Below are 25,034 nucleotides of genomic sequence, written 5' to 3' on the forward strand. Positions count from 1 at the left end.
CCTATTTCTCTACGTCCTACTCTTCCTGATTATCTTTGCCTCATCGTAGGTTTACATATTCATATGCGTGTCTTGAGAGCAGCTAGCCTTGCCTCAATTGGTTGTATCGACAGCATCTCAGTACGCTGTATCACTTGTACGAGAACATGATTGGACAATATTCAAGCGTTACAGAGTGTCTGAAGATGGAAGCTGTCTCGGTTTCACGTGGACAAGTTGAGCGATCTCATTCCACAGGGTGCACCCTGCAGATCAGGCTGTCTGTGGCGGACGATAGGTCACCTCATCTTTCTTAGAGCAGTTGATGTATTTGATGAAACCTGAAAACTGTGTTTACTGGAATGGAGAAGTCGTCATCTTGGCGGTGTATCACCCAAAGGGAGTCATGTCGATTGAGGCCGTGGTAACAGCCAGCCTATACATATCCACGTATATATCCTCAGCACCTCAGGGATATAAGCTGTAGGCTCCATCACCACTACAAACACCATCGATTCAAACAGTGAATGACCACAACACCATACCGTAATATTCAAGCAGTCGACCTATAACACCGGCATCATGCAGTTCAAATCCCTCGTCTTAGCCGCCATCCTATCTTTGACCCACGTGCAAGCTTTGACGGCAAAAGACGTAACCAACAGCATCTCCAACATTACTGCCCTTTCGGCCGACACGTTGGACCTGGTCAAGGGTCTTAATACTGAGAATGTGGAGGCAGATGGATTAGTATGCCCGCCCATCTATTCAGTCGCATAATTATGTACATGCGCCTCTGTGAGCTAACTCGCTCATTAGCAAGCGTTCAAGAACTTGCGCCAGATTGTCGCCGATGCCAATGATACTGCAGCAATTATATCATCTTCGGCCAACTCTACCTTTGCCGAGGATGACCAAAAGGACATTTGCGAAACCTTTACTAGCGTGAGTTTCCATTTCCATCGCGTTACGAGTGTCTGAACTGAAGAGTTACAGTTTGTCAAGACCCAGCAAGATCTCCTCCAGGCGCTTGTCAGTCAAAAAGGCCTCTTAGGGCCCATACCTCTTAGCATGCCTATTGGTGCCATCTTGCGCTTCCTGCAGACGTATGTCGACAGGCTCTCTAATTCAGTCATCGGGCTAGTGCCGACCTGCGCAGACGAGTCTAAGGAGGAATTGAAGGGGCTTGATAAGAACTTTAACGAGACTAAGGAGGCATATCCAATTAAGTTGCATCTTCCTGAGGTGGTTGGCACCTCGCTTGAAGCTTTTTTTTGAAGCTTCCCTTGAACATCAGTAAAGCGTTGTATAAAGGGTATTTGGATTAGATAATGGGATCTCACAGTTCGAATTTGGCTCTAGAGTGAGGTGTGATTAGTTAGCTTTGATACCGAAGAATAACCTGATGTCGTCGCGGATCATAATATTTGTCTCACGTTTCCTCCCTGATCAACCTGTAAGCTGGGATGGACCCTGATTATGTTTCCTCGCTGCGCAGATCCCCGCATATTGGTATGGGTGAAATGAACTAGTGAAAGAGATATTCATAGAGGGAATGCAAGTAAACCTAGTATGCACGCATTAGGCAGATGGAGACAATTAATATGGGTTCGTTTCAACCTGTCTGGTTACCAAGTAATTTGAGACTACTCATTGTGTCTGCCATTCAGCTTGGAATCTATAAAGAACACCCTGCCGATCAAAATGATTGATGAATTACCTAACTATGCTTGAATCACTCCATTGATTCCATCAAAGTTGGGAGATCAATTCCACTGGGGATGTAAAGCTTGACATCATAGCGATGCAGTATCCATCAAAGGGAGCCATAGGTCGATCCTACCTATGATGGACCAATCCAGCGGCATTCACAATCCCCCATTGCCAGGCCCTCGGGTCTATATAAACTGACATGACATGGCCTTTTATCCAGAAAAACCATCAACCGATAGAAAGCATCATCCCACAAACAGCTACGTATACAAGCAATCATCTAGAAGCCGCCATCATGCAGTTCAAGTGTCTCACCCTCATGACCGCCCTGTTGTCTATAAGCCAGGCACAAACCACAATGGTAACAGACGTGCCAAAAGACGGCATAAGTGGTATCAAGAACATCACCGAACTGTCGTCTGACCTGCTGGGCTTGGTGGGGGGTCTGAACGAATCAGTACGTCTACCTTTTCGCATCACCTAAACATGCAATTTGACAAACTAACTTGCGGTTTAGCAAACGGCTGATTTCACCGTCATTGTTGATGATTTGAAAGACATCATCGCTGATATTGGCAAGGAAGTCGCAGCACTCAGCGTCCCCTCCGTCATTAGTGACCAGCAAGGCCTCTGCGATTCCTTCAGTGGTGTAAGTACCCTCCAGCATCCGTCGCTTTATGAACATCTCTAATTCGCAATGGATCGTCGCAGTTTGTCAACGTAACTCAAGAGCTGTTTGGCGTGTTTTCGGAAAAAGAACCGATCTTGTCCATGGTGAACGCGACTGATGCTGGAAATTTCACCAACATCCTGCGTGCCTTGACGATTGGCGTCTTTGGGCTTGGATCTAAAATCATCACGTTGGCGCCGAGCTGCGCGGATGAAGCTACGAAGGAGCTGGGAGATTTTATCGGGGCAGCTAACCAGACGATTGGATCGTTCCATTTCGGCGGTTAGGGATAAAGAGGCGAATAACATGCTCGTTTGACCTCTGTAGAAAGATTCTGCCAACCCGCATCTTGGATAGCTACATGCAGACAGACGCGGAAGAGAAAGACATGATACTATTATCAATTTGCAACCCTGTGACTAGTACTAGGTATCTACTGCCTACTCGTACTAAGGCAGCAGGTGAATGGGCCAAGTAATGTGTGCCTGGCTCTGACTGTGAATGAGTTGTAGGCTCGAGATGTTGAGACCGTTTTTGATGCAATAAGACAGTGGAGATACATTGAACTGTCTTAATAGGTTGGCAGTTTGAGTATTCCAATTCATCCATGGGATACCTTCAGTTGGGAGAATCTTTCATTTTGTTGGCTACAGGTACAGATATAGCCCTGGAGCCCAAAAGACAAACTTCAGCGCCCCTCTGTGCCTTCCCAGACGGCAAACGGCAGCCGGTTGTTTGACCGCCTTGGGGCCTGAATTTCCACGACAGGTGCAAACGAGCTCAAGTTCGGCTCTCGCTTTCCACGCCCTTCTGCTCTTTTCCACTTCGAATTATCTACTACATTTTTACTATAGCCACCGTTATAGCACTCGTCCTCTTTTCTCCTCTCTCTCCACCAGTTGCATCTTGTATGAGCAACACTATTATTATCAGTGAGTCCCCCGTCTTCTGCCCCAACAGCCCGCCATTCGATCTTAATCATCACCAAGAACATCGTTGCAGATTCTCTGTCTCTGTCTCTCTCTCTTTCTACCCCCCCCCCCCCTCCTCTCTCGATCTCTCTCTTTTTGAGTAAATTTGACACGTACTCGATCGATAGCAAGCCCTACTAACTTGTCAGAAGGATTTTTTTGAGGTGAGTTTGCCCAAATCTCCTGCGTGAAAGACTCGTGCTAACATAATGTAATAGAAAACCATCATGTCTAACGTACGTTCCCACCTTCGCCAACACACCTTTTCCCACTGGTTACCGGCTAGTGCCAGTTCACGACCATTGACACTAACATACAAATAGAATCGCCGCATGAATGCCTTTGCCGAGCTCCTCGAGACGCTTGGGGTCCCCGAGAATGTGGGTGGTGGTGGCTGGAGAGCCACCACCGCAACCAACAACCGTAAGTCTTTACAATGCCCTACAGTTTCAATAAAGAGGCAGCTAATACTAATACTATTGGATTAGAGTCTGGTCGTGGCAGTTTGGCCCCCCCGGGGCGGAGGAACCACTAGAGGACGAGGTGGAGCTCGAGGAGGAGGTATGAAACTTATCCCCGTTGTCTTTGCCGTTCACAATAATAAACTAACAATACATTACTTATATAGTACAAAGCCACCGAAGTGGCTACGGCCGGGGCCCGTAGGCCCACGTTCATTCGATGCATTGGGGCCGTGCAGATGACGGCGTTTTATCGCGCCACCAATACGATCTCCTCCTGAGTGGAGGTATAGAACCCCTAGAGGCTGACCAGCAGCAGCACGAGCTCCGCATGCTGCAGCAGCAACAACGGCAAGAAGCCAGGACACAGGCCAAAGCTTAAGACCAAGCTCAAGCGCAGATGTTGCAAGCTCAGATGGGACGTGGACAGACTCCTCAACAGGGATTTCAGCATCTGCAAAACATGCAGGCAAACCAGACGCCCCAGCAGCAGATGGGACAGATGCAGCACTTCTACGTCAACCAACTGCAGCAGCAGCAACAGCAACACCGGGAGTTGGAGCATCAGCTCCAGCCTCAGCCTCAGCCTCAACCTCAGCCTCAACTTAACTTCAACCTCAACCTTAACCTAACCTCAATCTCAACCTCAACCTTAACCACAGCAGCAGATTGCTGCAGGAGAAGAAGAAGAAAGAAGAAGATGATGATGATGTGCCTATGTGTGGCAACCTTTTTTAAAGGTGACAAATACTTTTCTTTTTTACCTTGCCTTTCATCATCATTACCTCTACTTCCATCTTATCCCATCTACTATCTCTACTTCCGTCTCTTACTTCTACTTACATCTATTATAGCTACTTCCGTCTACTACTTCTATTTACATCTACTCTCTCTATTCCCATCGATCTTCGTCTATTTCCTCTACTTCCATCTACCTCCATCTACTGCCTCTACTGTCATTTATTCTTTGGGATAATCCGAGATGCCCAAAGCCATGGCTGTGGAAGCTTCCGCCTCTGAGAATTCGCCGTCAATATGCCATCTTTCAGAAGGCCAGTCGGCCGGCCCTCGTGGCCGATGAGCAGGGGCAGGGGGAGAGACATCGACATGCCGAAGCTCAAGCTAAGATCCGAATTCAGTGGTGTCACCACCTCTCACCCCCACTCCCCCGCCCCAACAACCACGTATGTTCACCACTTCTTATTGATGGAAGCAAAGCTGATGTTATTGACATAGGATCTGGTTCTGGTGGTGTGGGCTGAGGAGGCCAAGGTCAAGGACGACGACGAGAAGGAGAAGGAGTACGGACTGGCCGTGGTATGTTTCTTCATGGCCCTTTCGACGTCTACAAACTAACAATTTTGCAATAGTGCAGGACGCTCAACCAGGTCGTGGTCGCGGTGAAGGCGTCCGCCTGCGAGGTATCACCGGGTGCGGTGCCGACGACACCCTTTCGCGGAGGCAGTTCGCCCTTTTTTCTACGGGTGGCCGTCCTGCCCTCGAGGCAGATGAGCAGCGGCTGGCCAAGGCATAGGCAAAGGCACAGACACAGGCACAGGTCTAGCAGGAGGAAGAGCTGGATATGCAAATAGACGGCGCTGATGTGTCGACCGAGGATTTTGTTAATCTAGGCTCTGAATGTGTATTCCTTAGCCACGGAATGGCATGGGAAAAGAAGCAAGCGGGATGTGTCGCTATCAGGAAGATGCGTGGAAGCGTTCGTGGGGGGCAAGCAAAATGTGCTGCTCGGGCTGCAAGTACTCGGCGTCACCTTGTTCGGTCGTGCTTGCTGTGGTGGAAAGAGGCCATCTAAAATAGCCAAATAGCAATCAGCTTTGTTGTTCAAGATGAGGTGGTGTGTTCATCATCTTGCCCGCGGGTTGACTTACATGAACGAGTCTTGGAGATTGATTGCAAACGAGCACCACTGGGAGACGTCACTAGGCTCAGCCATCACTAGAACAACGAGTGCCAGTTTTCCAATGCGAAGTAGAACAGTTCTTACACTCTTGTCTCTGAAATTTTGCCCTCGATTCCTTGAGCCACATTTGCAATGCAATGCAATGCAACACAACGCTGGACAAACGGCTGATGATGGCCGTCCATCACATTGAGGCCATGTACCCGCTCAAGCTGCTGTACGTACCTGCTGTCCCCTGCCCGCTGGTGCTGGATTAGTACTAGCCCTTCTGCAAAACAACTCACCCCCGATTTTTCTGACAGCTGACAGCTGGCCAATGGTGTGCCTCTTCACTGGCAGCAATTTCGCCATTGGTGCATCCAATTTTTGTGATCCACAGTACGTACTGCCCTACGCGCCGGTACGTCACAGATTGTACCGCAGCGCAATGCCAAATGCATTAATAGTACCTTATAGGCAAGCATGTCACTCCATTCGCTTTATCAATCCGTAGATGAGCATCACAGCAGCGTTGCAATATTTCATGCAATATTACTTCAGCAAGTTGAAATCGAGCCCAGGTCAACTGCGTCTATGTATTTAGTTTTCTACAACAATATGGCTTGCAGAACATGAGAGTAGACATTCACGAGGGCTTCATCCCATCCAATAGCATGAAATTATTACCTGGTCCCTGACTCTTGATCGTGGATGATGCCATTACCTACCTATATCCAATGCATACTTGGACATTTGATAAAGATCAGACGAAACTAAAGATTTAATACGTCATACTATTTCACGATGCGTGCACGCGTTATATCAAACCCGCGTTTCCTACGCGTACCGCGCCGGGTGATTCTTTTTTCCTGCCAGCTGATTTCCAATCTGCTTTCTTGGTGCCTGATGCCCACCCTCCAACTCACCTTTTGGCCATCTGAGTTCCAGTTCACTTTTTCATCACTGCAACGCCCTTTGCACCTTTTCATCCCCCACATTTTTCACCTTTCAGAATGTTGCCCTCCATCGTTTGTCTTTCTTCCCTCATCTCCTTTCCTGCTTTCTCATCACTCTTTTCAACACCTTCGATCAGACATACTTTTGCTTCCCATTTACTGACAATAGTAACTACCTGACATCCGAAGACAATGCTCCCTGGCTGACTTCTTTCTCTCAACAGACACAGTTCACGAGACGCTCCCCATCATCCAACCCAGATCCTATCAACAAAACTCAGCTTCTTTCAAGAGCACCGAACAGTGAGAGTACCCTCCATCCGCCATGACACTCTGTTGTTGATTGCTAATGAAGTATCTAGGCTCTGAACCAACCCCCTCATCACGACGCCGCACCAACGCTGCTCAGCGCACGTTTTGGCTCCCCCAAGAAGTGTCCTGTGCCGGCTTTGGCCTCACAGAAGACACTACCGGTACTCTGTACCGATGTCCTGTTCCTGAACTAAGAAGATATTCTTGTTCCCGAACAGAAGAAGATACTCCCTGTACTCCTACAGGGATTCTTATTCCTGTGTAGATGATACCTCTTGTACTCTGCACAGATGTCCTGTTCCTGAACTAAAGTACTCCCTGTACCCACAGGCGTTCTTGTTCTTGAACAGAAGAAGATATTCCCTATACTCTGTATACGGATGTTCTTATTCCTGTGCAGATGATACCTCTCGTACTCTGCACAGATGTCCTGTTCCTGAACGAAAGAAATAACCCCCTGTCTTACAGGTGTTCTTGTTCTTGAACAGATGAGCTATTAGCTATTCCTGTACAGACCATATGGTCTTGTATAGACGGGCTATTAGCTATTCTTGTGCAGAAGTTGTCTGGCTGTGCAGAAAGCTTCTTTCTGTGCAGAAGACTTCTTCCTGTGCAAAAGGCTTCTTCCTTTTGGGAAGACCTCTTCCCGTGTAGACAATTCACCATCTCCCCATGTTGAATTTGTTTTCACGGATGAGGCATGCCTACACAGATGGTTCACAACATTCCTGCTCAGAGGTCGACTCCACAGACGATTCATGTACTGTGCTGAGACTGCCACTGAGGATTGCCAGTCCTTCTGGTAGAAAAATCTAGAACTTCTAGAAGTATCTAGCGCAACTTGAGATATCTGACTCTACTAGAGATATCTTGAGTTGCCATCTGATACTACATTTTAGCACCTCTTCATTTTATGTGATGCGTAGACTCGAGTGTCCCTCATATCCCCCATCTCATCCCCCATGTCTGTTGCATTGCCTTTCATTAACGCTGAATTCTCAACAGTGGCAGTCATTCCCACAGGATGAGTCGCTACATCAAGCTGCTACCTGCTGACTGGCGACAAGGCAAGAGCAAATAGGTAGTAAATAGATAGGATTCGTAGCTGACAAAAGCCATGTAATACTTGACTCAATAAACACCATCATTTATCGACTCAACTTTGACAGATTTTATCCGTGATTCGCTGTGACATCACATCAAGCAGGGCATTCCGTTGAACATTTCGGTGTTACCACCAAAGCAATGCCCCGCTTCATCGGCGTTAGCATTCCCCCCCATCATGGACTCTGAATCATGTTCCATCACAGTGTCTATTCTGTAGAATGATTTGGCGAGTCTCATCTCAGTATATTTGAGTTGGCGTGCATAACTTGGGAGGATGATCGACGACATACGCAGCTGCTATCGAGATGAGACGCTTGGTTTGATTCGTTATTGGGCAACTCTCTTCGAATTATCTGACAAAGTTATTCACAAGGTGTATTGGATGGACATGTTTGAGGTGGAAGCGGCTCGCACAGTATCATCGCTCTACCTGTTGCTAATCTCCGAGCAAAGTAATAATAAGTATCGAGACAATGTGCCATCACTTCATCCGGTGCTTCTAATTATCTACACATTCGGGTAGTCTCTCGTGAAAGAGACTGAAAAAAGGATTTATCATGGCGGCTCTAGTCGCTCCCAATTTGCCAAAGACCATGAGAGCAGCCATCGTCAATGAGGCGAGTATATACCCATCCCATGCATTTAACTCAGAGTACTGCTAACTCTCCATACCACCCAGTTTCACAAACCATATCAGATCCAAGACTCATATCCGCGACCTGAAGTCGTCGACGGTCATGATATTGTGATCCGCGTGGCGGCCGCTTCATTCTGCCACACCGATATAATGGTACTGGATGGACAATTTTCGAGATCGCCCAAGCAGCACGCCGGCTCCCACGAGCCCACTGGAACAATCGTCAGTCTGGGCGCAGACGCAGCTGCTCTTGGATTCAAGCTCGGTGACCGCATTGCCGCACTTGGATGGCGTGGTCTTTGCGGAGAGTGCGTCGACTGCAAGGGCCCAATCGAGAAGCGCTACTACTGTCGGTTTATGAAGGGATATGTTGGAACCACCCTGCCTGGGGCATTTTCAGACTTCACCGTCGTCGATGCTCGCTATGCGGTCGTTCTTCCGGATACAATGAGCTTTGTTACCACTGCTCCATTGACTTGTGCAGGAGCCACTGCGTGGAGAGCGGTTCAGTCCACAAAGGCGCAGCCGGGCGAATGGATCGGTATGGTTGGTAGCGGAGGTGGTTTGGGTAACTATTGTCTTGTATCAGCATGGCTTGAGGAGATGAACAACTGACAACTGCCATAACGGAAGCTATTGGGGATGACAAGATCAAGGCGACCGTCGTACTGTCAGACCACGACACGGCGTGTGATACCGCTTGCGCAATCACTCGACCTCATGGGACCATCATTCAGGTGGCTCAGCCTCAGCGAGTGTCGTTTCCCTTTCGCGCCATCATCTTCAAGGACCTGCATTTCGAAGGCTCGTTGGTGTCAGGTCAGAAAGAACTCGAAGACATGATCCATTTCGTGTTGAAGCACAAGATTCGTGTCAAGACCAACATTTACGAGGGTCTCGGCTCTGTCAATCTCGTGGTTGATGCTGCGCATTCGGGGAAAGTGAGCGGGAAGCTGGTGGTAGTCTTGGATCGCGCGGCTGTCGAAGCTGACAAGGCCAAAGATTGCTGGTAGGATTTGATGCTGGAGATCAACATTAATCGTTACTGGTCTCATTGAAGAAGAGAGGTGGAAAAAGCATGGAAAATTACTCGCAAAGACGGAACAGCTGTGCAGGTCATCTTGCGAAATCAGTATGCGTACCATCTATACTGTGTGAATTATTGGAGAGCACTGCTTCATCGTAGCCGTTGAGCACATGTTTGTGGAAGATATCTCGGCCGTCATACTCGTTGCTGAAACTGGCAATGTACAATCTCTCTATATTTGCGCATAGCAGAACAAGGACTGAGAATAGAAGCAATGGATAGGTAGAAGCTCAATGAGTGGCACTATGTATCAAGCATGTCGCCAAAATGCATGTATTCTGGCGTCCTACTCTTTCGCCTTCTTCGCTACTCGGATTATGGCTGAGGCTGAGGCTGTTGAGCTGCTGGAACTGATGCTCCAAGTACTCGTAGTGCTGAATTTGGGCTAGCGATTGTTTGCATGTGCTACCTACTTTCCTGATCTTCAAATTGCGAGTTTTCTCTGTTAACACTGCGTGCAATACAATCGAATTTATTATCACGGCCCGCGCGTGATTATTTACTTCACCTCACTCTACGCCAGCGATCACAGCTCAAGGTCTACCATTCGCATTAGATCACAGATCGGTTTCCATCGTTCACCTTTTCTTTGGAGCTGTGTGATCATTCAAAGCATTACGAATCTTCACTTGCCTCTCAACAAACTGCGCAGGAGTTAGTAAACTCTTCACCAAGGTCTGTCGAGATCCTCGAGTTCATCTACCTAGTTACATACCAATGCAAGGTAGATTGTGAATATTCCTGCTACTTCTGGAGTTGGTATTATCTCCTTCAGAGAGTAGTTGGTATTGTCGCGCGATACAACTTTCATCTCCTTTTTCTTTTTCCTCGCCTACTTCGACCACCTTGAATTATAGTGACGGCGATAGAACTTGATAGGGTAGATGTAGTAGATGTAGTAGATGTAGTAGATGTAGTAGATGTAGTAGATGTAGTAGATGTAATAGTAATAAATACTTTATTAAGCTAGGTTTACGAAGGCTAGTTAATGTGGATAAAGACAACAGCAAGATCATCCGAATATTCCAATCGACGAAATCGTCGACTCCTGCGACGGATATCGCAGGTCCTTCTTCCTCTTCCTCTTCCTCTTCTTCTCCTTCTTGCCCTTGGGCTGGTGCAGCAGCAGCAGGAGCAGCAGCAGCTGCGGTGGTGGTGGTGATGGCGGCGTCGGTGGTGGTGGTGGTGGTGGTGCCCATGAGGGCCTCGAAGCCCCTCTCCACCAGGACCTGCAATTGGGCGCGTGACAGCGTCCCAAGAGCCCCCGTCCCAACAAACCCGGGCAAACGCACGATTCCGCCTTGGAGGGCGGGACCTCGGCGGCCTCCTCTTCCTCCTCCTCGTCCTGTCTCAGTGTTAGTTTGTTGAACAATGAAACGAAGTGGAAAGAGATGGGAAGCAAGAGACATACCTCCACGGCCACCTCGGTCACGGTTCTGCCCTTGCTGGGCTTGTTCCTGCGCCGTTGGCGCCGACAACGCTCTGATGATCTCCTGGAGCTGGTCGATTACGGGCATTCTAATACGTAGATGTTAGTACCAGACTCTGTATGCCAAGCATGGACAGTGGGAAGATGGTGGTATGCTACTTACGTGATGAAATTGTTTTTTCTAAAAAAAAAAAAAAAAAAAAAAACAAATCCTTCTGGCAAGTTATTAGGGGTGAACATCGGTCGAGTGCGTGTTAAACTTACTCGGAGAGAGAGAGAGAGAGAGATTGTGCGCGCGCGCGTGTGTGTGTCTGCGTACGCGAAATAAGTATAACAACACGAGTATACCTATACCTCTATAGTTAGTAAATGATCTCTTGGTGATTGCAAAGAGGTTCTTGATGATCAAGATTGAATCAGGGGGCTGTTGAGACAGAAGATAGGGGACTCACTGATGTTGCCTATACAAGATGCAACTGGTAGAGAGGAGAGAGAAGAGAGAAGAGAACAACTGTTGGGACGGTGGCTGTAGTAAAAATGTAGTAGCTAATTCGAAGTGGAAAGGAGCAGGAGTTTGTGCCTGTCGTGGAAATTCAGGCCCAAGGCGGTCAAACAGCCGGCTGCCACTTGCCGTCTGGGAAGGTACGGAGACGCGCTGAAGTTTGTTCTTTGGGCTGTACCTGTAACTGTACTTATAGCCAACAAATTGAAGACTCTCCCAACTGAAATTATTTCATGGATGGACTAGGATACTTAAACTACCGACCCCAAAAGAAAGTCACAACATCTCGTCTCCATTGCCTTTATTTTCCCCAATTCGCATTTCTCATACTTGTCAAGTACAAAGCTGGACACTTGGGACAGCATCGTCAAGCCCAATTACAAACTGATATCCATGGACTTTTTCTGAATTTCATAGCATACCTAGGTAGCTCGAAGTACATGCATTTGGCGTTGCGCTGTGGTACAATCGGTGACGTACCGGTGCATGGGGCGCAATTGAATGCACCAATGGCGAAATTGCTGCCAGTGAAGAGGCACACCATTGGCCAGCTGTCAGCTGTCAAAAGAAAAAAAAAAAGTTTCAGGTTGTATTATTGTCTCCAGTGCTACCTACTGCCGTCTGGTGTGTTCTGTTCCTCGAACCCGATACCAATCATCATAGTCTGCTTACAAGGCAAAGGGAATTGTAATATTATTCCCAAATCGCCCTTGTATACGAAGCAATCATATACCATTTATCATCGTACTCAATTAAAAGCTGATGGAACTGCTGACATATAAATGGAGACGGAACAGAAAATAGAAGCAAAGTCCAGCGGACTTTAACCTTAAGTCTTCCTATTTGCACCGTAATATATTCCTATTTAAATTGTAGTAGTCCGTGTCCGTACTAAAATCAATGCGCACACACCACTAATCCCATCAATCTACACCCAATTACTGTGCAGCGCCCTGGTAAGTCACATACCTTGCAACACCACACAAGACTACATGCATTAATTGCAACTTCAATATCACGAAGCACGAAGTTCGATATCACGATAGATTCCTCGTAGGCGACGATGCCCTCGATCCGCCGCTATCACACGGCGCTGGCCTCGATGAGATTCGAGCCTTCTTCCCGTCAGAAGCCCCAGCGCCAACAGAGGCCCCCGAGACCGAGTCTGAGGCCAAGGAAATCACTGAAGTTATCCCGGCCACCCAACCCGGCGCTGAGAAGCCGGATGAACTAGCTGGGCCGTGAGAAATGTTTACAGATGCGTTTTTCTGAAGGAATTGGCACCGATTGATCGTTGATAGACGTGTGATTTTGTATGAAGATATTCGCTGCCAGTGTGTTATGCTGTAACTTGGTGTGTGGGTGTGGTAATTGTGATTTTGGGGTAAACGTAACTGGGAATGTGGAGTACTACGGTTCAGATAGGAATACGTCACGGTGCAAATAGGGAGACTCTTAACATTTGGTGGTTGATCTCAGTTCTGAGAGTTTGGGACAGGCAAAATTCCGTCGCTCCGGCTTGTCTCCCCAGACAGACATATCTGGCAGATTACATAGTAGTGTAACAAGTAAGATGAGATAATCACACATTACATACATCAGAGAACCATCGTGCAATGTAAATCTAACTACTTGATGATTATACCAAATCCGTATTGCAACCTAACCACCACGCCTAAGAACGTGGCGTAAATGGGATCGAAGAGGACACCAAATTGATCCAGCTGATAGGTGAATATACCGACCAAAACTTCGTCCGTATTTCGTCAATTACACCTTTTTAAATAAACACATATGCCGATGCCTCCGCCATTGCCAAAGACAGCGAGAAACGTAAAGGGTTAGGGGTCCCGCAGACTACATGTAATATGGCTGTCCAATAACGCTCAGCTCTCACTCTGGATTCACATGTTCAGCTATAACTGGACTGGGACGCTACATCTGAAATCTCCTGAATCTTTGTGCATGGATTGAAGGAGTTCGTCACATTGCTCGCCTCCTGGAAGAAAACTTGTCTTCTTCAACAACATCATCATTTCGTGTGAGTCCCCCCTTGTCCTTGCTCCCTGTTTTGACTTTCACTTGTGCCGGATATTCATCATCATCATCGACATCTACATATTTTCTAGCACTACTAAGCAGTTGACTGACAAGAAATAATATAGTCACGCTGTTGTCAAGTTTATTTTTACCTTGTGTCATCGTCACCACCACCACCATCATCACCATCACCATCATAAGGTAACCATATCCAATTTTAAGATGTAGAGCCTTCAACTAATAAAATAGAACCAGGATGTCGGACAACAACCAATCCCAGCAGCTGATGAGAAATTTGTTGGCGCCAACGGCGCGTCAGAGGGCCCGCCGAGGTCGTGGTCGTGGCCGTGGACAAGGTATTTCTCCTCATATTCCTTCCATACCAACAAGCTAACAATATAGTATTAGGCATTACTCAATTTCGTCGTTGGAGGGTCAGAATCTCAGGTTATGATGGTCTTGGAAGAGACGGCGCCCTTTCTCTCGGCGAGGCGCAAGGCTTCTTTTCGGCTGGCCTCAGGCACATACAGCGGCAGCAGCAGCAGCAACGCGAAGAAAATGCTTTGGAGCTTGCCCAAGCTCAAAATAAAGCTCAAGCCCAAGCGCTTGCCCAAAATCATGCGGAGGCATTAGCACAAGCCCTGGTGGTAGTGCAAGTACAAGCCCAAGCTCTGGCGCAAGCACGAGCACGAGCACAAGCATGGGAAGGAGAAGAAGAAGAAGAGGAAAAGGGAGAAGAAGTTGGAGAAGGACATCAAGAGTAAGGCACCAACTGGTGGCGGGGGGGTTTAAAAAAAGAGTCCAAGGACAATTGCCTCGTTAGATATCGTTCTCAAAATGTATCGTTTCACGTCCCGGTGACTGGCGTTTGTGCCATGTCCTCTCTCTTTCCCTGGTGCCCTGCCTCCCCTAATTCTCTGTACCATTCTTCTACATTCAGTGAGACGACAATTTTCTCGATGTTTTTGCACCGACAAAGACACCTACCACTCTCCCAAACATTCAGAATATAATACCAATAATCAAGCCCCAATATTCTCTCAAAGTCAACATTACGGACGTCGCTATTCACACCTTTGACCTTACCCAAGTCGTCATTACTCACTCCAGTCGAGACACATTTGTTACTTTACCAGTTCCTTCTATAATTTCGACCCCTCCAAAAAGCGACAACAACACTAAATACCTATCTTCTATTCGTCTGGACGAATGTCGCGCTTGTCTTCTTTGTTCTTGCTCGAGCGAGCACCATCACACAACACTATTGCAATGCCTTGAAAAGGATCCGTGTCTGTACTCGCTGAGTCGTTTGTGTGTTCACTTGAAGTTCAATTCTCGAGGGAGTATCAGCCATATTCGACAACTGGGTTTGTCTTGCAAGAAGTCTGCTTGTTGGGCGGCGCGACATTCTCCTCGTTTTTCGACTTCTCGAGCGGCCCTTCAAGATCTTTCACAAGTTTCACCATTATGACCAGCATAAGCCACTTATAGCATAATTGCCCTGCTCAAGATGTGTCCCTACTGTAATATCTTCACTATTACTATTTACTTCAGTCATTATCATGCCAGAGTTCCATACCTCTATTGTCTCATTCCATGTATCTTTAAATCAGAACCCATGTTATAACGCATCTGAAGATCTCTCAGCTTTATAGAATAAGTCGTAGACGAAAGGCGTTCGAGTCTGGTTCAAAAAGCGATTCGTTGAGCACCTGCTTAGAAGACTGTTCAATATTGCGTTTGTTGACGGTGTTTTCCAACTTATTGGCGTTCCGCAGCGCGGCACCAAGACGCAGAGTATTGATCAGGCACTATATTAACTACAGAACTAGAAAGTGCCATTCAAAGAAGAATGACGTACTCACATAATAGGTACCTGATACTATTGGAAAGAACAGTGGTAGATATAGTTTACAGACAAACTCTATTAACGAACATAGGTACTTGAAGCAACATCCTACAACGTTAGTTAGTCTAGTTCTTACAATAACAACCTCATACATTTATTCATCTACGCATTCATCATAACAGATGTCACAGACAGATGCGTATAAGATAAAGGGAATGTAAGGTGTCGTCCTTTTTCGGCCACGTTCCCTCGCGCAGCTCAAGCCCTCGCCAAGGAATATCTGTCCGCTTCTCATGTGCGCTTTTGTGTCGGCCGAGCCGGAAGCACAACGAAAAACATCAAACAGATTGTCATTAAGACTAGCCGAAAGAAGAAAAACGAGCTTTTTGTCAACCTTTTCGAAGAGATGAAGAGTGTGCGCACTATTATCTTTATCAACAGCCGTCAAGCTGCCGACACGCTAGACGACTTTTTATACAATATGAAGCTTCCGGTTACGTCTATGCACAGTGACCGCACCCAGATCGAGCGAGGGGCAGCTATGCGAGCTTTTCGCCGTGGTCAAGCCGTTATTCTGGTTGCCACTGGAGTTACAGCTGGCGGTATTGATGTGCGAAATGTTAATTGCCCAGTACCTCGAAAGCAATCCCGTCTACGGCGCAATTCCAACAACCTTCAAATTATCGTCTTTAAAACTATACTGCTTCACCGATAACTCAACATGCAGCTGAGATATATCACGGATCAAGTTCAAGATACTCTGCCCGATGTCCCCATGACATTCGTGAGATGCGAATCTCAGACAGATGTTCATGATCAGGCTCAAAATACACTGTCGGATGTCCCCATGACATTCGCGAGATGCGAATCTCAGAGAGATGTTCATGTGTTCATTCCAGAAGCGTTTGACTTAGACTTAGTCACTACTGTTTCCCAAGTAAGAATCCAGAGGCATATATACGGGGGAGGTGGCATTACTCTTAAGCTAACTCAAGGACCAGACTGTACTGCCGTGATCCGGTCTGACATCCGCGGACAGAAAATTTGGTTCCACAATCGTCCGAGCCGGCCCGTCACACGCCCTTCTCACCATTGCTGCCCAGCATACCAGCAGGAGGTCGAAGAGCAACATCAAACCCAATAACCGCAGCACCATATGGAGCAGCAGAGCTGGCTCCTGAAGATAGAGTATTAGCTATGTCAGCGACACTTTCTCGTGGTTTTTTTTTAAAGTTGTCATTTAAATTGTTCTACAACGGAACCAGTGAATGATGAAACACCAGCAGCTTCAGCTTCAGCCTCAACCTCATCCATTAGAACGATAGTGTTCTTCTGCTGGCCCATGGCTGGGGCTCGATAGAGGCGTCGATACTTTCTAGTATAATCGTGTAGGGAAGAAAAGAGTTACAGCCTCGCCTTGGACGTCTTCTTCCGTGTCTCTATCACCTGCGGGCTTGTCCTGTTGCAATACAGTGTGTTTGAGACATACAGACCAACTACCTCTATAAAGTACGCATACCAGAGTCGGATTCTGATTCAATAACATCAGATTCAGTGCTATCAATGGGAAATGGCAATAGGCATACGTGTATTAGTGGTGGTGGTGGTGACACCATTGAATCTAGATCTCAGCCTGAGTTTGGCACTGGGCCTGTGAGTCTGTCACTACTGCTGCGTCTGCTAGTGGGCCATGAGGGCTGGTCGGTCCCCTTCTCGAAAGATGGCATATTGGCGCCACGAGAGCGCGCCGTTTTCACATCTTCTGGCGAAACCTCGGATGTGAAAGCCTCGGCCACGGCCACTGATTCCTCTAATTGGTGGTCTGGCCCTGGGTCAGGGCTTGTGCCTGAGCCTGAAGCTGAGCTTGAAGCTGCTGCTGCTGCTGCTGGCGGTGCGAGAGCACGGGTAGTTACGGCTCCCTCCAACTGGTAACCTAAGTCTGAACTTTGGCCTGAGGACGCTTCCATCTATTGTCAAGATCTCGGACAGTTCATGTCAACACCTGGTTCCACACTTCAGACGCCGACTTTTCGTCAAGATCAACTTGAGCCTCTCCCTTTTTATCAGGGATATCGCCGGACGTGCAGAGGGCGGCGCGTTATCGCGGTAACAATACGAAAATCCCCCCCCTCCCCCCCAACGGAAGTAGATCGACCCTAGAGGACAACTAGCGGGAGCACGAGGTCCATGAGCAACGGCAACAACAACAGCTCCGAGTAGTCCAGCAATGTTTTGAGCAGTAGTTGCAGCGCCAGCAGCGTCTTTCCGAGGAACAAATGGGGCGTATACAGCACTACTATCATTGATGTGTGCCAGCATCCGCTTTCAGCAGCCCACAGGCTCTTTCAATAACATTACCTCCATTACCCAATCTCAATAGAAGGCCATGGTCTCCGAATCTCTCTCTCAGCACACACACCGAACTAATATACCCAACTGCGAGTTACACACCCACCCACTGCAGCAGCAGCGCGACTACAGCGACTCCGAATCGCCGCCAATGAAGCTTGAAGTTCGTGGTGGCCGAAGCGAGAACCGACCCGACAGTTGTCCTCTGGAGCTTCGCTAGCCTCGGCTGCGGCGCGCGCACGAGATGTCGCTAGAGTTTAGCCCGACTCGCAGTGGCCATGAGAACTCCATGAGACATACAAGGACGACTGAGGAAGAGAAGGGCGTTAATAACATCGTCCGCAACGCCCTGAGGCCGCACTGGCGGGCTCAGAAGTTGACGGGAGCGGCAGCAACAGTATAACAACTTGGGGCAACAGCTCATCTACTTCATCTACTTCATCTACTTCATCTACTTCATCTACTTCATCTACTTCATCTACTTCATCTACTTCATCTACTTCATCTACTTCGTCTACCTCCAGGGCACTATTTCTACTTGCATTTATTATTGTGATCTCGGAATATTCACGTCAGCACTTGATTATACACTACAGTCACCAAACTTTAGCCAATCCAAGATAATTTTCGGGTCAAGCGGAGCGTTTCTCTCTACGTCTTCATGTCATCTTCCAGAATAGCAAAAGGATCCTTTAGGGATGGCCTCCCCTAGACTACTTGATGCCTCGATGGAAGACGAAAAGAGCCTGAGGCGGTGCGAATCCTATCCAAAAGCACTGTAGGTTTCCCCATGAGATGAGTAGGATGTAATTAAATAGCTCTACGTTCTCTAACAGGTGCCAGGCGGGGAGCTGAAATTACAAGGCATTGCTAAGAACGACTAGCAGAAGAGAGATAAATCACCGTCAATGAGTCAGACATATGGATTTCTACGATCAAGAGTCGCAGCAGCAAAGCAACTTGATCGATCACAATCCAGCGGTATGGTTCGAGGCGGCCAAGGACGAGAACGGGGAAGGGGATGCGGAGGTGGAGGAAGAGAACAACAGAAGTCCGAGGTGGCGGGGGGAGGAAGAGGACAGGCATAAGGGTAGTCTGGGGCAGTAGATGTATGTTTCTTCATGTCCCTCTCGGCGTTTAACAAACCAACGCTTTTCAGATAGTTCAGGATGGGCGTGGCCATTGCCGTGGATGTGGCATTTGCCCCAGAAACCTCTTTGGGTGAGGCGGAAAGGCCCACTCGATGTCTCTCCACATCGGCAAGGATAACAGGTTAATGCCTGCACCGACACCAAGAACATTGAAGAACATACGAGGGCTCATCTGTGCCGCCAACTTGCTCAATATAGCAACCAAAATCCTCTCCACAAGCATTGTTCCGACAAAATTGCCTCTCGCACGAGGCGGAAATGGCGCACTCTCCTGGCGCCAATTTGCAACCTTTCGGGAAAGGGGTCAGCTAGCCCCATCATGGCCTTTGAGCGGTGATATTAGCAGCATCAGCAACGACACTAGCAGTCTCAGGTCCAAACCTAGGTAGCTCCAGGCTCAGATCACGAATTCGTTCTTTTCCAACGTTATCGGCTTGTTGAACTGTTCAAGGACATTTCCAAGGCGTATGAAGATGCACATGCACACCACCTCGCCAAAACATGTCCAGGGGGCATCAAGCCCATGTGGCGGCGATGGTGACAGACCAGTACCAACCTTTTGACTTCGTCAACTGGCGGCATTCTCGCATTCGTTCGTTGAAGTTTCTTTACGCAATGATGCTGCTTGACGGTGTTTTTGCGATGGCATCCGTACGAGCGACCGGCTTGTGTCGAGACTTTTGGGATTCTCTCAGAGATGGGCGGGAGTGCGCGAGGAACGTCTATTTATAAGGGTCAGTTGTGGGATTGATAAGACGATAAAAAAGAACATTGAACAAACCAGCGCATGTTCCTCTTCCATTTTCGCCACCACTGCTGCATTAGCTGAACATTCATCGATATCATGAAACGAAAACTTCAATGTCAAGGTGCGTACTAGGTAATACAACAGTGACACTACTGCATCCCCATGAACAAACAGTACTGCGTACAGTCACCAGGGCTTTTGGTTGCGTGAGCAACAGTGCGGTGTGCTTAGTAATCAAAGCTAGGTACCCGGCGGGTTGGCAAAGTTCAAAAAAACTTTGAAGACTGGCAATTGTGCCTTGAATCTCAACATATCTGGCTCGGTACTACGGAGTTATGAAGTCTGTTTTCTTTGCATCTTTGCATCAAGGGCTAGGAAGTGTTATCTAGCCCATTTCTACAAACATTGCCTTTTACACGCTGCTTCTTCGATCTTGTGTCTTTCTGTTATACTGTTCCACGTGGGTCATGCATCATAACTGGACGAGAAGGTGGGAGGAGTCTGGCCATACCACCCAATTTGCAATAATGAAACCTGGAAGATAATCCAAGCGAAGATCAATCTTCCAATCCTCTAGGATTACAGAGCGCTCTTACTGAAACAATCGCAGAAAGTGGCGAGGGTATGATGAGAATTCCCATGGCCCTCTACAGAGGCAATCAGTCGTAATACTAATGACGATGCAGTAGAGCCAGAACAGCTAGCAGCCCAAACGAATATGCGAGCTACCTTTGGATCACTATTTCCAACATCCCTGTTAAGGGTACAGCCTATGGGAGGTTCATTGCGATGTTGTTGGCGAGACGAGCGCTAATAAGACTAGAAGACATTGCGATGGACGAATAGTTCGAGGACGACAAGGAAGAGGAGACTGAGGCGGCTCTAGTATGCCCCTTCTATTGTTTCGCGCCATATTTACATTCTGCGAAACCACTCCGTTCTGCCATGGATCACAAAATCTGCTTCCTGTTGCTCGCTCTCCAGCCTTATACGATGTGGTCTTGGTGGCCCATTGTCTCATAACCATCTTCGACACGCGATGCGCGCGATGCGCGCGACTGAGAGGAGGACCATAGTCTCTGAGAAGCTCTCACAGAGGCGGCCCTAACGGCGACAAGGGCGCACGACAATTAATCAATAGCATCAAGAAGAGTCAAGGATGGATATGTGATGCTGACTGGTCAAATACTCCAGCCAGCTTAACTGAGCAGTTTAAGAAACAATCTCGAAAATTCACGGTTGAAAAGAAGGAGGCTAGCCAGAGAGCCAAGAGCCTACAAGAGCAGCTTGACAAGGCTAACACCGCCCTTTCTGTTACACAGAAACAAGCGGAGCAGTTCAACACGCGGAGGAGGCGGAGTTGCTGAGGGAAATCCATACTTTCCATCAAGAGCGCAAAGAGCTTCGTCAATAAGGACAGCAAACGCAACTCTCGGATGCACAGCCAGTCACTCAATAGTTACAATGTGCAGCATCCACGCCGTCAGAAGCTTTCTGGAGAAAAGAATGAGGCTAGTCAGCGAACCAAGAGCCTACAAGAGCAACTTGACAAAGCCAACAGCATCCTTGCCACAACACAGAAGCAAGCCGAGCAGTTCAACGAGGAGAGGGCGGAACTGGAGGAGAGAGCGGACCCGCTAGGCAAATCCATGCTTTCCAACAGCAGGTCGAGGAGTTGCGCCGACAAGGACAGCAAACACAGCCCTTGCTCGAACAGCCAGTTGCTCAGCAGCCACAATCTAGTGCATCTACATCGTCAGAAGATTGCTGGCGAAAGAGCGAGGCCAGTCAGTGGGCCAAGGGTCTATAGGAGCAGCTTTGCAAAGCCAACGGTGTCCTTACTGCCACGCAGAAGCAAGCCGGGCAGTTTAACAAGGAGATGGCGGAACTGCTGAAGCAAATCCATGCACTCCAACAGCAGGTCGAGGATGCCCGGTCTTGCTGGGAGTGGCGCCAACGGCGCAAATCTTGTTTGAGCAGCGCCTTGAAGTCCTTGTAGGCAGCACCACCGCGGTCAACACCACCACCGCGGTCAACACCACCACCGCGGTCAACACCACCACCGCTGCTGCTCTGCTGCTGCCACACCAGCCCCTACGCTGGCTAAGCCTATGGTTAAAGAAGAGGAATAAGAAGAATCCCAACAAGAAGAGGAGGAAAAGGAGGATGAAGAGGATGGGCCGGCGATATCAGTCGCCAATGGCGACTTCAAGTTGAATATCACCACCTAATGTTGCTGTCGCCTTTAAAATCCAAATTAAACGCGATCTGAAGAGTCTATTTTTATTTCTGGCATTCCTCGAATCAGCACGCCGACGAGATTGATCCTGGAAGGCTGACCAAGCAGCCAAGATGTGAGCACCGACTGTCACTGCTGCTTCAACTTCAATCTTATTCTGAAGAATATTCCTTTTGCTGGTGTAAATCGAATCATATTTGGTATTTGGAGACATCCCTTTGGATCAAACGTCTATTTGTACATAGAAAAGAGCTTTCGTAAAGCTCGCTTAGCAACTATTTATCACTCTGTCTACTCTGTCTACTCTGTCTACTCTGTCTACTCAGGTATCTAACAGTTCTACTCTCTTTCGTTTTTAAAGGAAGCTTCAGACTTCCGACTTCAGGATACGCACCCCACTAGTAATTGCAACGTAAAGCCAAAAATAGACGGATATTTCGAGGACGTAAAGATAATTACAATCATAATACTTTAATCACAAATCAGAGGTTTCTGGGTGAGAGATGGCCCGCGATTTGAATGCTACCATGCTATCTACTCGGTACCATAGTACCTGGAGGTAATGATTTATTATCGAAGCCGACAGCATCTACTACTTTGTCCGTGGTGAAATCAAGTACAGCGAGCAATAGAAAGACTTGGGTCCGAAAAGCAACCTGGAGGCAAATTTGAGTTAGGTGGGTAGGTAGGAACAGGAACTGACAAGAATTACCACTATCCCAGACTATGCTACAATCCATTCACCGTCGACAGACACCGCAATTTCACCTTGTTCTCTTGAGCAGGTGCAGGAGCAGGAGCAGCAGAGGTAGGTAGGTACCTACTACTAGGTAGGTACCTGTAGTAATAGTGGCAGTGGTGACGTACTGGGTGGCTGCATCCGCGCACACGACTACCTAGGTACCTTCTTACCTTGGTATCCTACATGTGCCTGGCACCTATAGAAACTGCCTCGAAGATTGACCGCCTTGCCAGATTTAAAGTTTAGGTACGAGGTACTACGCTTGGCAATGCCAGCCTACCTTAGTACCTCTACATGTACCTAAGCGAGTGGCCACTGCGTCAAGTTTAAGCGAGAGAAACAAACGGCGGCAGGAAGCACTGGAGACAACAACACAATTCTTTCTTTCAAAGATGGACCAAAACCTCGTCCTCCTTGTCCTACCACCAACCGGTGCTCCTTGCTCTCGAGGAGCACGTCGATGCTGGTCTCGCGGCCGAAGACATTTGTTTGGATCCCCTCCTTCCCCCCAGGTGGAAACAACCTCCCCACGCTGACCAGATTCAAGATCTGATTTCAACTTCGCCCAGTTGGTGACTGCCACTCTACATACCTTTACATCTTCATTCACTGATACTCCAAAACATAGATTTTACCAATTCTACGAAGTTGTTTTTGTGAGTTTATCCATTGTCCCTCAAAATACATGCCCTTTCACTAACTCAACGCAACAGAATCGCGATCATGTCTACCGTACGTTTTCTACTGTCGCCAATCGACCCTCATCCATCCACACTCTCTCCGTCTTCTAGTTTCAGTTAGATGCCAGCGTTTTCGAAGTGTCACTGACATATAAATAGAACGATAATCTCGTCAATGCCTTCCGCGATATGGTGGCGATAGTCCGGGAGATGAGAGGCGCGGGTGGTGGTGGCACTACCCAACAACCCACGTATGTCCACTGTCATTTTGATCACTGGAACAAAGCTGATGTTGTTGAATAGAATCTAGCGCTGGAGGTGTGGCCCGAGGAGGGCGAGGACGAGGCCGAGGTGGCCGACGGGGTATGTTTCTTCATGTCCCTTTCGGCGTTCAACACACTGACACGGTTGCAATAGGCTTTCGCCTCCGAGGATTTTACGGCCGGGGAGAGAATGGCGCCCTCTCTCGGGGCCGGCCGGCCCTCATGGCCCACGAGCAGCAGCAACAGCAGCACCGACAGCAACAGAATCAACAGCAACAGCCTCAGCCTCAGCCTCAGCCTCACACCCAGCCCCAGCTCCAGCAGCACAGCAGCAGCCTCAGACACAGGCCCAGGCCCAGGCCCAGGCCCAGACCACCAATTGGTGGTGATATTTTTCAAGTTGTTTTTAAAGTTGTGTTTTAAGTGGTTTGACAATGGAACTGTTGAATGATGAAATATGCCGAAAATGCCTACAGCCAACGTGAATAATCTCTACCCAGCGGCTGGCCCAGGTCTAGCGGGGGGAAGAGCTGGATATAAAAATAAACGGTGTTTATGTGTCGACCGAGGATTCTGTTAATTTGTTTGAGCAGAAATAAGTCTACTTCCATCTACTTCCATGTGGCTTCATATACTACTTCTACTTACATGTACTATGTCAATTTCTATGTATTTCTATCCACTGCTTTTACTGTCATCTACTATGTCTATTTCCATTCATTCAGTGTTACCAGTTTTTCACCACTGTAAGACATTTTACCGGTCAAGTTCAGCCTTCTTCTAGACTAGTAAAATGACACTTTACGGGGATTCTTTCTCTCCCCCAAACTACTTGTCACTTCTATGGAAAATGAAAAGAGCCTGAAACTGTGCAAATTTCGTCTCAAAGCACTCCGTTCTCCCGTCTCAATGGATCACTGCTCCCATCGGATGGATAGCGTAAGGTTACCAACTATCCGCCACAGATGCCAAGCAGCCGAGTTGAAATCCCAAGGCGCTATTACGATTGACTGACAGAAGAGGGACACATCACCGTCGACAAATGAGACATGCTTGTTGGTCCCTCTTGCGCTGAAGAACAAGTCAAGTTGACTGATGAGCCCACGACGGTATGATGACGCCCACTATGACAGAAGATCATCCCAGCGATGATACAATACTGCAAGTCAAAGACCAGAATAGGTGCTGATGAGTACATGTAGTCTTTGGAAGTTGTTTCAATCTACCTTCATGGCTCGCTGGACCTACA

General features: G+C 47.9%; 8 protein-coding genes across 8 annotated transcripts; 7 read left to right on the plus strand and 1 right to left on the minus strand.

Moving 5' to 3' along the window:
- The first annotated feature begins 407 nt into the window (after positions 1–407).
- Positions 408–1,644, plus strand: M431DRAFT_512557 (hypothetical protein). The gene is made up of 3 exons (XM_024919862.1): positions 408–729; positions 799–924; positions 976–1,644. Exons 1-3 carry the CDS (start codon positions 562–564, stop codon positions 1,255–1,257), a joined length of 576 nt encoding a protein of 191 aa, XP_024769456.1. The 5' UTR covers positions 408–561; the 3' UTR covers positions 1,258–1,644.
- A 343-nt stretch (positions 1,645–1,987) lies between these two features.
- Positions 1,988–2,649, plus strand: M431DRAFT_499805 (hypothetical protein; the record flags this gene model as incomplete). The annotated part of the gene is made up of 3 exons (XM_024917837.1): positions 1,988–2,149; positions 2,210–2,341; positions 2,404–2,649. 3 exons carry the CDS (start codon positions 1,988–1,990, stop codon positions 2,647–2,649), a joined length of 540 nt encoding a protein of 179 aa, XP_024769457.1.
- Positions 2,650–8,328: 5,679 nt separating this feature from the next.
- On the plus strand, positions 8,329–10,068 carry M431DRAFT_534515 (hypothetical protein). The gene is made up of 3 exons (XM_024920924.1): positions 8,329–8,686; positions 8,749–9,274; positions 9,340–10,068. The coding sequence occupies exons 1-3, from the start codon at positions 8,627–8,629 to the stop codon at positions 9,717–9,719; spliced, it is 966 nt and encodes a 321-aa protein (XP_024769458.1). The 5' UTR covers positions 8,329–8,626; the 3' UTR covers positions 9,720–10,068.
- A 303-nt stretch (positions 10,069–10,371) lies between these two features.
- Positions 10,372–11,310, minus strand: M431DRAFT_486330 (hypothetical protein; the record flags this gene model as incomplete). Its single annotated transcript, XM_024916373.1, has 5 exons — positions 10,372–10,437; positions 10,509–10,543; positions 10,630–10,749; positions 10,770–11,138; positions 11,205–11,310. 5 exons carry the CDS (start codon positions 11,308–11,310, stop codon positions 10,372–10,374), a joined length of 696 nt encoding a protein of 231 aa, XP_024769459.1.
- Positions 11,311–14,020: 2,710 nt separating this feature from the next.
- M431DRAFT_9639 (hypothetical protein) lies at positions 14,021–14,528 on the plus strand (the record flags this gene model as incomplete). Its single annotated transcript, XM_024924818.1, has 2 exons — positions 14,021–14,120; positions 14,173–14,528. The coding sequence occupies 2 exons, from the start codon at positions 14,021–14,023 to the stop codon at positions 14,526–14,528; spliced, it is 456 nt and encodes a 151-aa protein (XP_024769460.1).
- A 1,088-nt stretch (positions 14,529–15,616) lies between these two features.
- Positions 15,617–16,757, plus strand: M431DRAFT_486332 (hypothetical protein; the record flags this gene model as incomplete). The annotated part of the gene is made up of 4 exons (XM_024916374.1): positions 15,617–15,664; positions 15,705–15,732; positions 15,871–16,223; positions 16,341–16,757. The coding sequence occupies 4 exons, from the start codon at positions 15,617–15,619 to the stop codon at positions 16,755–16,757; spliced, it is 846 nt and encodes a 281-aa protein (XP_024769461.1).
- Positions 16,758–21,092: 4,335 nt separating this feature from the next.
- Positions 21,093–21,903, plus strand: M431DRAFT_266629 (hypothetical protein). Its single transcript, XM_024913913.1, has one exon. It carries the CDS (start codon positions 21,298–21,300, stop codon positions 21,754–21,756), a length of 459 nt encoding a protein of 152 aa, XP_024769462.1. The 5' UTR covers positions 21,093–21,297; the 3' UTR covers positions 21,757–21,903.
- A 1,839-nt stretch (positions 21,904–23,742) lies between these two features.
- On the plus strand, positions 23,743–24,320 carry M431DRAFT_266653 (hypothetical protein). Its single transcript, XM_024913914.1, has 3 exons — positions 23,743–23,773; positions 23,826–23,885; positions 23,940–24,320. Exon 3 carries the CDS (start codon positions 23,976–23,978, stop codon positions 24,234–24,236), a length of 261 nt encoding a protein of 86 aa, XP_024769463.1. The 5' UTR covers positions 23,743–23,773; positions 23,826–23,885; positions 23,940–23,975; the 3' UTR covers positions 24,237–24,320.
- Positions 24,321–25,034: the final 714 nt, after the last annotated feature.

Source organism: Trichoderma harzianum (assembly GCF_003025095.1).
Source record: "Trichoderma harzianum CBS 226.95 unplaced genomic scaffold M431scaffold_16, whole genome shotgun sequence".
NCBI lineage: Eukaryota > Fungi > Ascomycota > Sordariomycetes > Hypocreales > Hypocreaceae > Trichoderma > Trichoderma harzianum.

What these genes read in the sequence shown, in the direction of transcription:
- M431DRAFT_512557 (XM_024919862.1), top strand. Translation starts at nt 562, where the DNA reads ATGCAGTTCAAATCCCTCGTCTTAGCCGCCATCCTATCTTTGACCCAC. An exon ending in ATGTGGAGGCAGATGGATTA is followed by an intron (nt 730 to 798) that starts GTATGCCCGCCC and finishes CTCGCTCATTAG; the next exon opens with CAAGCGTTCAAGAACTTGCG. An exon ending in TTTGCGAAACCTTTACTAGC is followed by an intron (nt 925 to 975) that starts GTGAGTTTCCAT and finishes GAAGAGTTACAG; the next exon opens with TTTGTCAAGACCCAGCAAGA.
- M431DRAFT_534515 (XM_024920924.1), top strand. Translation starts at nt 8,627, where the DNA reads ATGGCGGCTCTAGTCGCTCCCAATTTGCCAAAGACCATGAGAGCAGCC. An exon ending in GAGCAGCCATCGTCAATGAG is followed by an intron (nt 8,687 to 8,748) that starts GCGAGTATATAC and finishes CATACCACCCAG; the next exon opens with TTTCACAAACCATATCAGAT. An exon ending in TGGTAGCGGAGGTGGTTTGG is followed by an intron (nt 9,275 to 9,339) that starts GTAACTATTGTC and finishes CCATAACGGAAG; the next exon opens with CTATTGGGGATGACAAGATC.
- M431DRAFT_266629 (XM_024913913.1), top strand. Translation starts at nt 21,298, where the DNA reads ATGCACAGCCAGTCACTCAATAGTTACAATGTGCAGCATCCACGCCGT.
- M431DRAFT_266653 (XM_024913914.1), top strand. Translation starts at nt 23,976, where the DNA reads ATGGCGCCCTCTCTCGGGGCCGGCCGGCCCTCATGGCCCACGAGCAGC.